The sequence below is a fragment of the Bacillus rossius genome, chromosome 1 (genome assembly GCF_032445375.1).
Source record: "Bacillus rossius redtenbacheri isolate Brsri chromosome 1, Brsri_v3, whole genome shotgun sequence".
NCBI lineage: Eukaryota > Metazoa > Arthropoda > Insecta > Phasmatodea > Bacillidae > Bacillus > Bacillus rossius.
The window spans coordinates 152,891,124-152,906,746 of record NC_086330.1 but is presented as its reverse complement, the minus strand read 5'-3'; the positions used below and the strand labels follow the sequence as shown (position 1 = coordinate 152,906,746).

The following is a 15,623-nucleotide window of genomic DNA, read 5'->3' as shown; positions in this document are numbered from 1 at the left end:
TGCAAACGGCTGTCAATCACAAGAAGAAACCGCTGGTGCAGGTATACCTTTTTGCAGTCTCATAGGTGTACAGATATATATTTTTTCTATTTTTATTTTATTTTTTTTAGAAAAGATACCAACCCCTAGAAATCAAACAGAGGCATTTATTAATTAAGTGAAAATTTTAGAAATTAGCTGCGTGTTAAAAATAATGTAGCATCGTCTGTGTTTCTTAAATTGGTAACTTTTTTTGACAGATGTATAGGTGCCTATCTGCTGACACACAAACCATAGCGATTTAGAGCGGAAACGAACGCATCCTAAATGGCCCTGCCAAACGAATAAAGAACCGAAAATTACGTGGGTTCATTATGTGTCAGGCTAAAATTCACATTCCTGTGTATAAACTACCCAAATATGGGTACCTATGGCTGATTTCATTCGGCAGACACTCCTTTTTTGTTTTAATAGTCAAAGTAATTCGGCCGCTCTACTGCAGGCTTGTAGTTGAACGACCCACAGTCGTATAAAGGAATGTCGATAGAATTTTGTTGCACTCGCTAGACAGAAAAAATTCGCGAATTAATTTCCTAATATGATAAAATTTATATATATATATATATATATATATATATATATATATATATATATACACACCGTTGTGCTACTTCTGTTATTGGGTCAGTGTTAATTTGGAGGACTATCGGCCAATTAGAGACCCTCAAACTAAGAAGTATCGAATCATAAGTTAACCAGTTGAGACACGTCACAAATCAACAGGTGACGTTTGCCCGAGTATACAGAGGATCGCGGAGTCTAACCTGGAGGTCATTAAACATGCAAATTTTTCCGCCTACTATCATTCATCAAAGTGATTCAAATGTATAATTTTTTACAGTTGGCCTTCCGACCAAAATAGTCTGCGAAGTTTCCGTGTGTCTACAAATGGGGCAACAACGTTTTTTTTTTGTGTAAATGGAACATAAATATTCATTATAAAATTACAGATTTTTTTTGTAAATTTGTACATTTACATGAAAACAACTATAATACTGAGTTGATTTTCTTACCCGGCATTTATCATTTGTGTTGTCCCAGTACCTGCAATAGTTAAAATTATTTATAAACCACACACACACACATATATATATATATATATATATATATACAAACTCACACCCACTAAAGTGCAGTAAGTGCCAATCACCATATCTTCAGCTGTCTTGGCATTCGCCATCGTGTCGAACCAAATTGGCGGCCTTAATGAAAGTTTGTAATTATTAACCTAGAACTCATAAAATATCACCTATTGATAGAGACCTGCAAAATTCGAGGATTCATTTCGTGATATGCTACAATTCAAATAATTATACCTTAGCGCTGCTTCTGCAATTGGTTCACTGTTAATCTGGAGTAATGAGGGCCAATTAGAGACCCTTCCTCAAAGAAGTGTCGAATCACAGACACTCGGTCGAGACGACTCACAAGTCAGCAGCCAATGAACAGGTGGCATTTGCCCGAGTGTGTAGAGTGTAGTAGAGTCTGTCCTGGAGGTCATTGAATCCGCGAAATTGTGCAGGTCTCTACCTATTGATATAGTAAATGATGCAAATGGTTCTAAACTGGGTGATGAAAATAAAATGTAATTTTAATCTGAAATAAGTTATTTAATAATACATGTTAAAAAAATCCCCCAAAGTTGCGTGAGTGGTGGCAGTCTACACTGAAAGAAATTTTTTGTATATTTTACAAGGAAAATCCTTGGAAGCCCTGTTGCCAAGGATATTACTTGTAAAACTACAAGGCAGAGCTTTGTACCATGTGCGATTTTGCAAGGCTCTGCCTTGTAGTTTTGCAAGAAATATCCTTGGCAACAGGGTTTCCAAGAATTTCCCTTGTAATGTAATGAGTGTAATGAGCGCCCGGAACGGCATGGCCACCAGCGACTCACTCTCGTAGTAGCCCTCGGGGCACTGCTGCAGGCAGGTGGCCAGGTCGGACAGCAGCAGGTGCGCGGGGGCGCACGTGACGCAGCTGTCCTGGCCGGGCCCGGCGCACGTCTCGCAGGACTCGTGGCACGGCCAGCAGCGGCCCTCCTGGTTGGGGAAGCTGCGCGGCGGGCACCTCCGCACGCAGGTGCTGCGCATGTCCGGCGAGCCAACCCTCAGGCGGAGTGGGCGCGTTCCAACACGTTCGGCCAAGGGTGTGTTTGGGACGGAACCGTACATAACCTGACTCGCGGGCCGTATTCCGTGTAACAGATCGGCAACCGTTTTAATAAACGGTGCCCTGCGCGAGGCTAGAAACTGGTTTTCAACGCATTCTAGCGGACGTTTCGCAACCATCGATACGATTGTTGCGTCCAAAATTTTAGAGAAAGCAGCACCATCAAGTACAAAATTATGACCGTTTTAAATCTTCTTGAGTACTTTCTAAGGGCCGATTATTTCTTGCTATGACTATTAAAGTGTATAAAATGTATTCTATGTGTGTTTCGCTATCCTTAAGTTTATTTTGACACACAAACACGTTAAACGAAATCAACGAAAAAGTGAGTTCTGCGCATGCGCGGAATTTGTGTAAACAGATTAGGACACCAAAATCCGTTCCCTAAAAATTAGGGAATGGTCGTGTCCTATCGTGCACTAGGAATGCGGTTAAGGTACAGGTTAGCATATCAAATACCTAAACCCTTATGTCTGTGTCTTGGAATACCGGCCTAAATGATTCGTGCAATGGGGAATTTTGATTTAATAAAAATGTCTTGTACATACGCCATTGAATTGTTGTACTTTTTGTGATGGAAAAATAAATATAAGAATGCAAAATTAGAAATAAAAATTAAAACATAAACCCACAGAGTTAAAGCCTTTGTAAAACACATTGACCCAACGATGAAAATAAACAGGTAGTATGGACAACGTAACGACAGCAGCGACGAACACAGTCGGTTTTCTATGACAATGGTGTGTGTTCAAAAATTGCATTCAGCCATGGAGTTGGTGTCTGTTCTCCATTTAAATTCAACTGTTTAGCCACAAGACAGCAAAACAAATAGTAGCTGTATAAGGTTCATATGCTAGAAGTATGTTTAATAGCTTGAAAGAAGAATCGTATTAATACAATAATGTAGAAGGTTTTGCTATCCACATGGGAAAGGAAGCCGGGGTAGTCAGTCGTCGTAACTTTGATTTAAACTATTAGCGTGGCAAAAGTTACAGAATCTACCAGGTGTTTTAATATGCTCAAACATTATTCTGAAGACACGTATTTTAACTATTTTCACTCTGAACTACCCTACTACTCATTCGCCCTTTATGTACATGCTTTTCGTAAACAGACCCAACTCTGATACCTAGTGTCCTGCACACTGTATGTCCGCACTCACTTGTCCAGCTTGTAGTGCAGGCAGCCCAGGCAGCGGGATGGCCCGCGGCCGAGACAGCCGCGCTGGTCGCACTCGGCGTGGCAGCCGCCCTCGGGCAGAGCACTGCTCCTGCCCGCCAGCTGCAGCGTCTTCTTGTAGCTGGGGCCCTTCTTCCTCGCCGGCCCGCTCGTGTCCACCTCGTTCGAGAGCGGTCCAGCTGCCTCGGCCGACCTCCACGAGTCCACGCTCTCGTTGGCCTTCAGCCTCAGCGGGTTCACCGCCGTCCCGTAGAAGATCAGCTGCCACTTCTTCAGCAGGCCTGCGCGCAAACACTCAGTAAAACGCTTGTACATCAGGAATAATTTCGTGTTGGTTGGAGAAACTGAAGACAATTCATCCCCCACCATGCGGCAGATTTCTAAAAATGGGAAATTCAAGCACCTTCCTTCTCCTGAAGGGTGACAAATTTAGCTTTTCAGCAGATCTGGCAAAAGCAATGGGAGAACCCAAGAACACCTACTGACCAGTGGCAAAACAAACTAAAATTTCCAAGTTCAAAAATCCTGCTTTAGTCCCAACAAGAATCACATCCGAATCATCTTAGTGGGAGGTACTACATTTTGAGGTATTGTCTGTTTTACATCTAAATTGTTTTGGGAATGTTACCCATAGTAAGCATACATTAACAGGCCAAGAGAGAATTAAATATGCGACGAAAACTAATTATAACACTTGTGAAAAAACTTTATGCAATGTGATATGTATTATATTACATCAATATGTAAGTAATAGCGGTGTAGTATTCGGACCACTTAACTCATCAGAATAACTTAAGTTCAATTTCTGGAGTACTAATGATGTGAGACTAGGAAAACTGGGAAAATATTGCCAAGAGTCAATGCAACTCATGTACCTACTTCGCTTACATACATGAGGCTGAAAACAATTAACTGGAAACCACTATTTCGATGAACACATTTCGTGACAAACAACTTTTCAAATCATTTATACTTAATTTTTCTTTACATCTCAGGTGTTAGCGTGCATTTACTGTACTCTAGGTTTACGAGTTGCTGTAATCCCATCGCTCAGTAAAGTAACAAATTCGCTTTCCCATGGAAGCAGGCTGTGCCCGGCATTAAAAGAGCAACATGCAAACTATACGACTAGCTGAGAGTCAAAACACTGTAGCATAGTCTGTGTTACTTTCAAGTACACATTATAAATTTTGGTACACGAACCACAGCTATTCAGTGTGGAAGAAAATGCTTCTTGAATGGCCTGGTAAAATAGGAAAATTGCTTCTCCTGCAGACGGTCACCAATTACAAGGAAGAAATCGCTGGTGCGAGAATAAATGATTGAAGTTTCATCTCACGAGAAGTACATAGCTCTATGTATGGGTAAGGCGAGAGAACTGGAAACTGCGGTAGTGTGGCTGTGGCAGACCCACCCTGGTCGGCAGCGCGCTTCTTGCCGCTGTTGACGACCTGCAGCGTCCAGCGGCCCCCGGGGCGCTCGCCCCAGTAGTGCACGCTGAGGAACAGCCACTCGTCGAAGCTGGAGCTGACCACGTCGCGCGGCCGCTCCGACAGCAGCACGGACGTGGTGCCGGCCGGCGAGGTGAGCAGGATGCGCAGGTTGCCCCGCGGCGAGAACCGCAGCGACACCTTGCACTGCACGTGCTCCAGGAACGCCACCTCGTTCAGGTTGCCCGAGCAGCCGTCGGCGTCCATGTGCACGGTCAGCGTCGACCCCGGAGCCGCGCTGATGGGCCTGAGCAGGAGAGTGCGAGCACGTCTGGCAGCGGTTCAAACAGAGCGCAAGTGGCCTCAATGCCTCATGACGATAACCGGAATGACACCTTGCACTAAAAGAAAGGATTGTTTGCCTCAACAATGTACATGTTTGTACATGGCCGAATAAATACATGCAGTTGATTCAAACAAATATTTTGTACTAGGAAAGATTTGGTGGACCCGAAAAAAATGGTTTTGTCAACTCAACCATGTACTTTGTTCGGTTACAAAAACAATTTTGCTAAACATACAATTTTGGTTTTTTTTTTTACATCAAATAAATATTTCTTTCGACATATTCAAATATTATTTGATTGTTTCTCTGTGTAAGCTGCATATGCTGTGGCTACACGATAAAGTCTTTTACATTTGATTGCATAGTAAGAATGGTCTATGACACCAAATATACGATCTTTTGTAGAGAGAACATTGTTATATGACGTTGCAATGAAGCTACTAGCACAGCGCACAAACATATTTCATAAGGTTTACTTGGCTAAAAGCACAGTAACGTTATGCATTGCACTGTCCCTAGGCGTATCACTTTGATTATGTTGAACTATATATATATATATATATATATATATATATATATGGGGAAAGTTCCGACCAAGATGTGCCGTCAGGGTTTAATCCTGATGCTTTTGTTATGGACCATTTTGTTTGATAAGCTTCTCTGTGTTCTATGGCTTAAAAAATACAGTGTTTCGTAACGCACATCATGGATGAAGCTAGAAATAAAGACAGGGTTGACTACCGTGCATGTTGCATTTTGGGCAAAATCAGTCAGATATTCCAGTTTTTGGTTGACGAGTCTAAGAACACAATGTTAAAAGAATGTTTCCTGGGTACCTATGGCTGATATATCCTGGCAGGGTTATATGGCATCTATTTGTAATTAATATGTGATATGGTCCTATCTATAGGGCAACACTTCTACATTTTAACTGAAGATGTGTGAAAGACAGTATCCACCTACATGTCTTTATTGACTTCTTGAGACTTGCAGATATGCTGAGGAGGAACGCTTGTCCACTTCTCCGCCAAGGTGACCATCGCTGCAGCGTCCATCAGCCCGTAGCCGAATTTGTGGCTCACTGGCACCGAGAACAGACGAGCCCAATTTTATAGTTCATTACTTCTGAAAGAGTGTTGCTAAATATCAGGCATACTTTTCCTTTGCACATTACTTATCTAATGAAGAAGACAGAGAGCGGTACACACTTCGCAGCGATTTTGGAACTCAAGTCTGCGAGATGCATGCACCGCTAGCTTCAATGTGTAGTATTTTTGCTAAGTCCCAGTTTTTTGTAAAATAAATTCCAAAATGATAGTTCAAAATATAAGTTGTGTGCATTTGTTCCGCCACATTGTAAGTAAATGAGTTGTGCCGATGAAGTGTAAATTAGCATAAGTGAAAGCCAAACAAGTATATTATCTGTCTCATGTAACTTTGTATCAAATTTGATAGGTCTCAAATGTTGCACCAATGGTCCATGTATCTTTCTCACTGTTGTTCTTATAACAGTGTTTTAAAAAAAAAAATTTGATGTGGCTGGCAGCATAAGTGTTCAAATATATAAAGTTTTCCTTTGTAAGTGATAGTTGGGGAATGGGTTTCACTGGTACAAGTTTTGAGGACAGTCGTTCTCGAGGCAAAGCAGCACGAGTACCTTCTCGGCCGACGCCGTTGACGGCCCAGCCCGGCTCGCCGCGCAGGGGCGCAGAGCGCGACGCCAGCACCACCAGGTACTGCACGTCGCGCCACGTGAGCCGCGGGTTGGCCTCCAGCGCCAAGGCCACGATGCCGGCGGCCAAGGGGGCGGACGCCGAGGTGCCCGTGTGGTCGACGGTGCACAGGCGCTCCGGCCGCAGCTGCGGGTCCATGTCGGCCGTGGCGACGCTGCGGTCCCTGCCGGGCGTGCCGGAGCTGTAGGTGGTGGCCAGCGTGGACGAGCACTCCTCCAGGTACCACGGCTTCGACCTGCGCCGGCAGTTCGGTACCCTTCCTATTATTATCCATACATAGCCTCCAGATGCAGTGGTTTGGTTTCAGTTGGTCATTTTGAAATAGGCTTTTTAGCATGAAACTGACAGATCTATATGACTTGATGTAAGTTTTTGGACATACGCCATTGTTAAGAACTGTTTCTGTTGAAGAAAGAAAAAAAAAGAAAAGAAAAAAGAAAAATACCAAAAAAAAAGACAAAAACACAAAATTAACCAAAAAAATTGCTGTTGTCAACAAGGATATAAACACCACAAAATATTCCGTAACAGGAATATGGTCAACAAACAAAGAAAAACAAAGAAAAATGTACTAAGAGAACGAAAAAAAAACCACAAATGATGACACAGAAATATTGAACCCAAAAAACTTCAGCACAACGGTTGAAACGAAACAGAAACACGACAAAACGAAAAGACGAAACAAACACAATAGTTTTCCAAAACAGAATAGAACGATAAAAAAACTACAAATGATGACAGCACAAAAATATTGAACCCAAAATAATTCAGCACAACAGTTGAAACGAGACAAAAACACGACACAACGAAAAGACGAAATGAACACAATAGTTTTACCAAAACAGAAACAAGCGACGTTTCGGGAACTGCTATCTGCTCCCGTCCTCAGGCAGAGACGCACGTGGTACAGAAACACAGGTGCGACTGACAGAAAAAGTTCTTAGCAATGGCGTATGTACAAAAATTTACATCAAGTCATGCACTCCCATTGAACAAATCTTTCAAAGATAAGATCTATATGAGTAAGTTAAATTTCCTTTTCTGACGAATTTTATAGGGCTTAACGGGAGTTGGGACATTTTGTGGAAGGTTTAGAGTAATTCAAAATTCACTATTACGGTTATGTATTTTTCGCGAAAGGAAAAAAAAAATCTGACAGCTATTAGAGTGCAATATGTTATACTAGAACAAACGGTTTCTTCCTGGAAATTGGTGGCCGTCTGCAAGAGAAATATTTGCCTTATTTGACCAGGCCATTCAGGACGCGCTTTCTTGCACACTGAATGGTTGTGATTCGTTGTATCAACAGCAAACATGCACCTGAAATAAACTCGCCCAATTACGAAACACAGACGATGCTACAATGTTTTAACTTTCATTTCATTTCGACTTATCATGGCAAATACATGCCCCTATTTTTTTATGAGCACCAAGTATGTACCAAAGTGAATCAGAGCCAACTTTATTCTAGACTCTACCGTCAATATGAGCCTTTTATGAAAAACCATGTGGCATTAAACAGTATAAAATCTACTGGTATCCGCCATATTGATTTCTTTAAATACCAACCTATAGTTAGGGACTGAAACCTCTAGGTTAGACTTCACAGTCCTACGCACAATTAGGTGAGAGTCCCCTGCTCATTAGTCGCTCTTTTTAGAGAAAATAAACTTTTAGATACCGGTAAAGCTCGTGGATTGATTTCATGATAGGCTGAGATTCATTTACATATACGTTTAAGGTGCTTTCGTTATTGGCTCACAGCTTGTCTGGAGGGCTCTAGAATAATGAGAAACTCTCACCGAAATAAGTATCCAATCACAGACAATCCACTTCAGACGGCTCACCATCAGCAACCAACGAACTGGCGTTATTTTCCCAACCATACCGATTCTGCAGTTTTTTTGTTTGTTTTTTTGCAACTTTATTTTGAGACAAGCCGTGTGTTAAAAAACGGCAGATTTTTATGTGTTTCGTGATTGGGAGAGTTATTATTTTTATGTCGTGCCTACTGTTAACATATGAATCACAGCCGTTCAGTGCGGAAGCAAACGCGTCCTGTATGACCCGGATAAGTAAGACAATGGCTTCTCGTGCAGTCGGCAGCCAATTACAAGGAAGAACCTGCTGGCGTGGGCACACCTTTTTTCAGTCTAAAGAGCGTTCTGATATTTTTGCAAAAAAAAAAAAGTCCCTACCTATTGGTAGATAATAAGGTCAAAATCATCCTTTGGTTGGTCACACATGGTTGGAGCCACAGTTATTTATACCTGGCTAAGTGTCTATTCAAGATGTCGTTTTCAACCCACGCCATTGCTGGCTACACTTTATGTCATAAGAAACCTCAATAATAAACAAAAAAATATGATTATACAAAAAAATATTATCATGCAAATCAGAAAAAAAGTTAAATTAAGCCGAAGTTAAAAAATTAAAAACATAACAGCGCAGAAAAATTCGCGGAAGGAATTAGTCAAAAAAATTATTGCATACAGCACAGGCGGACACTGTGGATTTAAAACTAGACAGTAGCAACAAGGACAGTAAATAAAGACAAAAACTACCTTGTACAAAACAGCGATAAACAGTCTGTTTGTACCTGAGGACGGGAACAAATGTCAGTACTCCAAACATTGCAACTGTTGTCTAAGGAAGCCTACTGTGTTCATCTGTGCTGTTGTCGTTGTGGTGTCCAGAATATGTTTTGTCACATCTTTGGGTTTAACCTGTCCGTATCTGTGTTGCCGCTGTGTGGTCCACATTATCTGTTTATTATCATCGTTGGCTTCGTTTGTTTTGTCGCAAAGTTGTCCGAGGTCGTTTATTGAACTTTATTTATTGTCTTTGTTGCTAAAGTATTGTCGCTGTTAAGCCACTGTATCCTTCTGTGCTGTAAATTTTTTTTTGATTATCTGTGCTGTTTTAGTTTTTAAATTTTTACATACGCTGTTTTATCTTGTTTTAAGTGTTTTTGCATGTTCATATTTTTTTTTTTTGTAAAATCACATTTTTGGTCCGTTATTGAGGCTTATTATTATATACAGGATAACCAGCAATGGCGTATGTCCAAAATAACATCTTGAATCAATCTTCCCCATTATTCAAAGGTGGTTAAGAGTAGTATAGGATAGCCGGAGCTGGGACTGGCTTCTGGCTGTGGATTGATGATTGTCGGTCCGCCATCTTGGTTTGTGACGTCACGGCGGCCATTTTTGACTCAAAGTTCCTGAAAATTCCGCAAAAATGACTCAAAATGACTCAAAATTTCCCGTTTTCGAGGGAAAATTTCCCGTTTTCGAGGGAAAAATTCCCGATCCGAGGGAAAATTAGGATTTCGAAAAACCACAAAAGTCATTTTGCATTAAAAACCACGAAATTCCTGATAGAGGCTTAAGCATCCTTAACTCAAGCCTCAGTTAAGCCTCTTTTAGGATTATGACGTCACCGTTGCAATTTTCGTTACACCCGCCATCTTGAAAATCCGCAATTTTTATGTTACAAAATCGGGAAAAAATTTAAAAATCATAAAAAAAAGTATTTGATCGAATTAAAAAAATATTAAAAACCACTGTTGCAGTTATCGTTACGGTCGCCATCTTGGATTATATAAATGTTGCATATTTCGTTACACCCGCCATCTTGGTTGAGTACCATGTCATTCTTACACTTTATGTTACGACCACCATATTGGATCCTATTAATGTTGCAATTATCGTTATGGTCGCCATCTTGAAATTTAGTCACCATCTTGAAATTTAGACGCCATCTTGGAAATCCGTAATTTTTATGTTAGAAAATCGGGAAAAATTCCAAAATTCATCAAAAAATTAACTTAATAGAATTCTGATTGATTATATCGATTCCCGTCCTTGGTTAGAAACCGGTGAGGGCAAAAAATCAAAAAAAAATCAGATCCTTCCTCCACAGAAGCCACCTACAGACTGACCTACCACCACCAATAACTAGGTATTTACCATCAGCTGGTATGACGTCATGTCCGCCATCTTGTCTTTGTCCGCTGGAGGCAACCATCTTGTTTTCGTCTGCTAGAGTGTGCTGGAGACATGTTAGTATAATGTTCTGTTCACCATAACTTTGACCTTGACCTTGAACTTTGACCTTGACCTTGAACTTTGACCTTGACCTTGAACTTTGACCTTGACCTTAAACTTTGACCTTGACCTTGAACTTTGACCTTGACCTTGAAAATTGACCTTGGCCTTTGACCTTGACCTTGAAATTTGACCTTGACCTTGAAATTTGACCTTGACCTTGAAATTTGACCTTGACCTTGAAATTTGACCTTGAACTTGATGTCCATCACGGATCCGTCATTTTATGTTCAGTTCATGCTAGTGGTCATTGACACCATCATGTTTTCGTCTGCTGGAGGACACCATATTGTGTGTACTCGTCTTACCATCATGCTAGTTTTATTCTAACATGCTACAGTGCAGTAATCATTTATTATTACTGAGGTGCCCACCATCTTGAAATTTAACCGCCATCTTGAAATCATGTAATTATTTAGCTAGAAATGCGGGAAAAATTCCAATAGTCTCCGAAAAAATCAATTATTAATTTACAAATTGAATCGATGGATCCCTGTCCATGGTTCGATTCTTGACCAGAGACAGTTGTAACTAATTATTAAATAAATGTTAGGTTCTGTTTTCCATTACCTTTCGCGGAGTTTATTAATCATTTACTCTACGAAAATCAACTCAAGTCAATATACCGGACCAAAGAATTAATACAGTGCCGATTAGCCTATTATGAAAGTCTAATTTTTCAATAATCTGAATAACATATAAGCCGTTCATGTACAAAGCCACACATATAGATCAATTGTCTTCAGTCCATGAGACCGAGTCATGTCATTATCAGACGTATAGACTAGTCATTTCAGGACCACATGACCTTCGTAATCCATCGTGACATTTTTATACATTCTAAAGGACCAAGTAACCTTGTAAAATATTTTAGTAACACCAAGAGGTGATAAACTAGTAAATATTCAATCACTACATTTTGTGCTACGCGCAATCAACAAAAAAGGAAGCACCAACAACGAAAAGACAGCACCACCAACGAAAAGACAGCTCATTTGGAAGCACCGACAACGAAAAGGCAGCACCGCCAACGTAAATACAGCACATTTGGAAGCACCGACAACGAAAATACAGCAGCGACAACGAAAAGACAGAACATTTGGAAGCACCGACAACGAAAAGGCACCACATTTGGAAGCACCGACATCTAAAAGACAGCACCGCCATCGAAAAGGCAGCACATTTTGGAAGCACCGACAACGAAAAGGCAGCACCGTCATCGTAAAGGCACGGACCGCAAAACCGGGTCATGTCAATATCAGACATATAGACCATGAACTCACTACACACAGGAAAAACGAATGTACACGCAGGAAAACGGAACGTACACGCTGGAAAACGGAATTTACACGCAGGAAAACGGAATGTTCACGCAGGAAAACGGAACGTACACGCAGGAAAACGGAATTTACACACAGGAAAACAGAAAGTACACGCAGGAAAACGGAACGTACACGCAGGAAAACGGAACGTACACACAGGAAACGGAACGTACACGCAGGAAACGGAATGATCACAGGCTCCAAAATTCATTGGCTCCAATATTCATTGACTCCAATATTCATTGGCTCCAATATTCATTTGCTCCAATATTCATTTACTCCAATATACATTGACTCCAATATTCATTGGCTTCAATATTTATTGGCTCCATCAGTCATTGTCACCAACAGTCTTTTGGTTCCAAAGGTCTTTTGGCTCTAAATATATTTGGCTAGAATTCTTCGAGTCTAAGAGACTATGAGGCCACATGGCTACGAGTCTAAAATGATCTAGATATTTACGAGTTATACACGGCTTGCGAGGCTAGAGCTACGAAGCTTCTAGTTCACAAGTTTACGTGACTGCGAGGATACAGGTCTACAAGTCTACATGAGTACATAAAATTCTGGCTTGTACTAAATCTCTATCTTTGCTCAACAATGATAAGTTTACAAGCTAGCAGAATCAGTTTATGAATTTTTTAATTTTTTTAATTTTTTTAATAAATTTATTTTTATTTTTAAATTTTTTTCCTGTAATTTTATGATATCAAAGAAAACATGTGTCGGTTTTTCTCCGTGTGCTTCTGATTATTCTTATCAATATTGTGATGGTTTTCTCCGTGTGCTTCTGATTATTCTTATCAATATTTTGATGATTAATCCGAGTGCTTGCGATCATTCCTGCGGTTTCGGTCAAAGGTCAAGGTCACACCCATCAAAGATGGTCGCCGTAACGTCGCAATCCAAGATGGCGGACCGTGAGAAATCTGAGAAGCACTAGCAGGAAGGACGAACTTCCTTCTCCTTGGAGACTAACGAAGCCATCCTTCTTATGCGATCGATAGTGAGCATCCCGCATATAAGAAATAAATATTATTTACCTGCAAGCAACACGTGACGTCATCTGATGTTGAAAAGCGGAACTACTTGCAGCAAGTACCTTTTCATGAGATAAATTAACTCTCACCACTGAATAGTGCTATTGTAGTCAGTTAGAGACATGAAGTTACGTAGCCGCGCCGCCAATTAGTCATGCAGTCTCGTAACCATACGTTCTGGAAGCTTGGTAGTCCTATAGCCTCGCGATCACGTAACCTTGAAGACTTGCAATCGCATAGTCTCGTAACCTCATGGCACGTAGTCTCGTAGTCATGATGCATTGGAGCCTCGTAGACTTGAAGCTACGTAAGCAAGTAGCCTTGTAATCTTATAACATAATGCTGATGGAGCAGATGTAGCAAAAGAGAAAATTCCGTCGAAGACAAATGTAGTAATTGGAGCCTTGTAGACGAGTAGCTTCGTAGTCAAGAACTCATGCAGACTTGTATTCCTGTATCCATGCAGACACGTAAACTCGTTTTCTATAGGCTTCGTAGCTCTGTAGCCTCGCAGTCTCGTCAACTTGAAGATTCGTAGTCACGTAGTCTCATAACCTCATGGCTCGTAGTCGCGTAGACATGATGTAATGGAGCCTCGTAGACTTGAAGCTACGTAGGCAAGTATCTATGTAATCTTATAACATAATGCTGTTGGTGCAGTTGGAACAAAAGAGAAAATTCCGTCGAAGACAGATACGGCAACTGGAGCCTTGTAGATGAGTAGCTTCGTAGTCAAGTACTCATGTAGACTTGATGACCTCTATCCTCGCAGTCACGTAAACTCTTTTTCTAGAGGCTTCGTAGCTCTGTAGCCTCGCAGTCTCGTAAACTTGAAGATTCGTATTCACGTAGTCTCGTAACCTCATTGCTTGAAGTCGCGTAGTCATGATGCATTGGAGCCTCGTAGACCTGAAGCTACGTTAGCAAGTATCCATGTAATCTTATAACATAATGGTGGTGGTGCAGTTGGAGCAAGAGAGATAATTCTGACGAAGACAGATGCTGCAATTGGAGCCTTGTAGACGAGTAGCTTCGTAGTCAAGTACTCATGTAGACTTGTAGACCTGTATCCTCGCAGTCACGTAAACTTGTGAACTAGAAGCTTCGTAGCTCTAGCCTCGCAAGCCGTGTATAACTCGTAAATATCTAGATCATTTTAGACTCGTAGCCATGTGGCCTCATAGTCTCTTAGACTCGAAGAATTCTAGCCAAATATATTTAGAGCCAAAAGACCTTTGGAACCAAAAGACTGTTGGTGACAATGACTGATGGAGCCAATAAATATTGAAACCAATGAATATTGGAGTCAATGTATATTGGAGTAAATGAATATTGGAGCAAATGAATATTGGAGCCAATGAATATTGGAGTCAATGAATATTGGAGCCAATGAATTTTGGAGCCTGTGATCATTCCGTTTCCTGCGTGTACGTTCCGTTTCCTGTGTGTACGTTCCGTTTTCCTGCGTGTACGTTCCGTTTTCCTGCGTGTACTTTCTGTTTTCCTGTGTGTAAATTCCGTTTTCCTGCGTGTACGTTCCGTTTTCCTGCGTGAACATTCCGTTTTCCTGCGTGTACATTCCGTTTTCCTGCGTGTACGAACCGTTTTCCTGCGTGTACGTTCCGTTTTCCTTCGTGTACATTCCGTTTTCCTGCGTGTACGTTCCGTTTTCCTGCGTGTACGTTCGTTTTCCTGCGTGTACCTTCCGTTTTCCTGTGTGTATATTCCGTTTTCCTGCGTGTACATTCCGTTTTCCTGAGTGTAAATTCCGTTTTCCAGCGTGTACGTTCCGTTTTCCTGCGTGTACATTCGTTTTTCCTGTGTGTAGTGAGTTCATGGTCTATATGTCTGATATTGACATGACCCGGTTTTGCGGTCCGTGCCTTTACGATGACGGTGCTGCCTTTTCGTTGTCGGTGCTTCCAAAATGTGCTGCCTTTTCGATGGCGGTGCTGTCTTTTAGATGTCGGTGCTTCCAAATGTGGTGCCTTTTCGTTGTCGGTGCTTCCAAATGTTCTGTCTTTTCGTTGTCGCTGCTGTCTTTTCGTTGTCGGTGCTTCCAAATGTGCTGTATTTACGTTGGCGGTGCTGCCTTTTCGTTGTCGGTGCTTCCAAATGAGCTGTCTTTTCGTTGGTGGTGCTGTCTTTTCGTTGTTGGTGCTTCCTTTTTTGTTGATTGCGCGTAGCACAAAATGTAGTGATTGAATATTTACTAGTTTATCACCTCTTGGTGTTACTAAAATATTTTACAAG

The 15,623-nt window shown here is 41.3% G+C and overlaps 1 protein-coding gene across 1 annotated transcript in view; it reads right to left on the bottom strand.

Moving 5' to 3' along the window:
• LOC134537824 (furin-like protease 2) overlaps positions 1–15,623 on the bottom strand; it is a 205,876-nt gene that overhangs the window by 19,351 nt on the left and 170,902 nt on the right. Inside the window, exons 7-11 of the mRNA XM_063378711.1 lie at positions 6,821–7,131; positions 6,127–6,244; positions 4,802–5,124; positions 3,371–3,668; positions 1,934–2,121 (exon numbers count right to left, since the gene is read on the bottom strand). Coding sequence (XP_063234781.1) covers positions 1,934–2,121; positions 3,371–3,668; positions 4,802–5,124; positions 6,127–6,244; positions 6,821–7,131 — 1,238 coding nt within the window. The remainder of the gene's footprint in view (positions 1–1,933; positions 2,122–3,370; positions 3,669–4,801; positions 5,125–6,126; positions 6,245–6,820; positions 7,132–15,623) is intronic.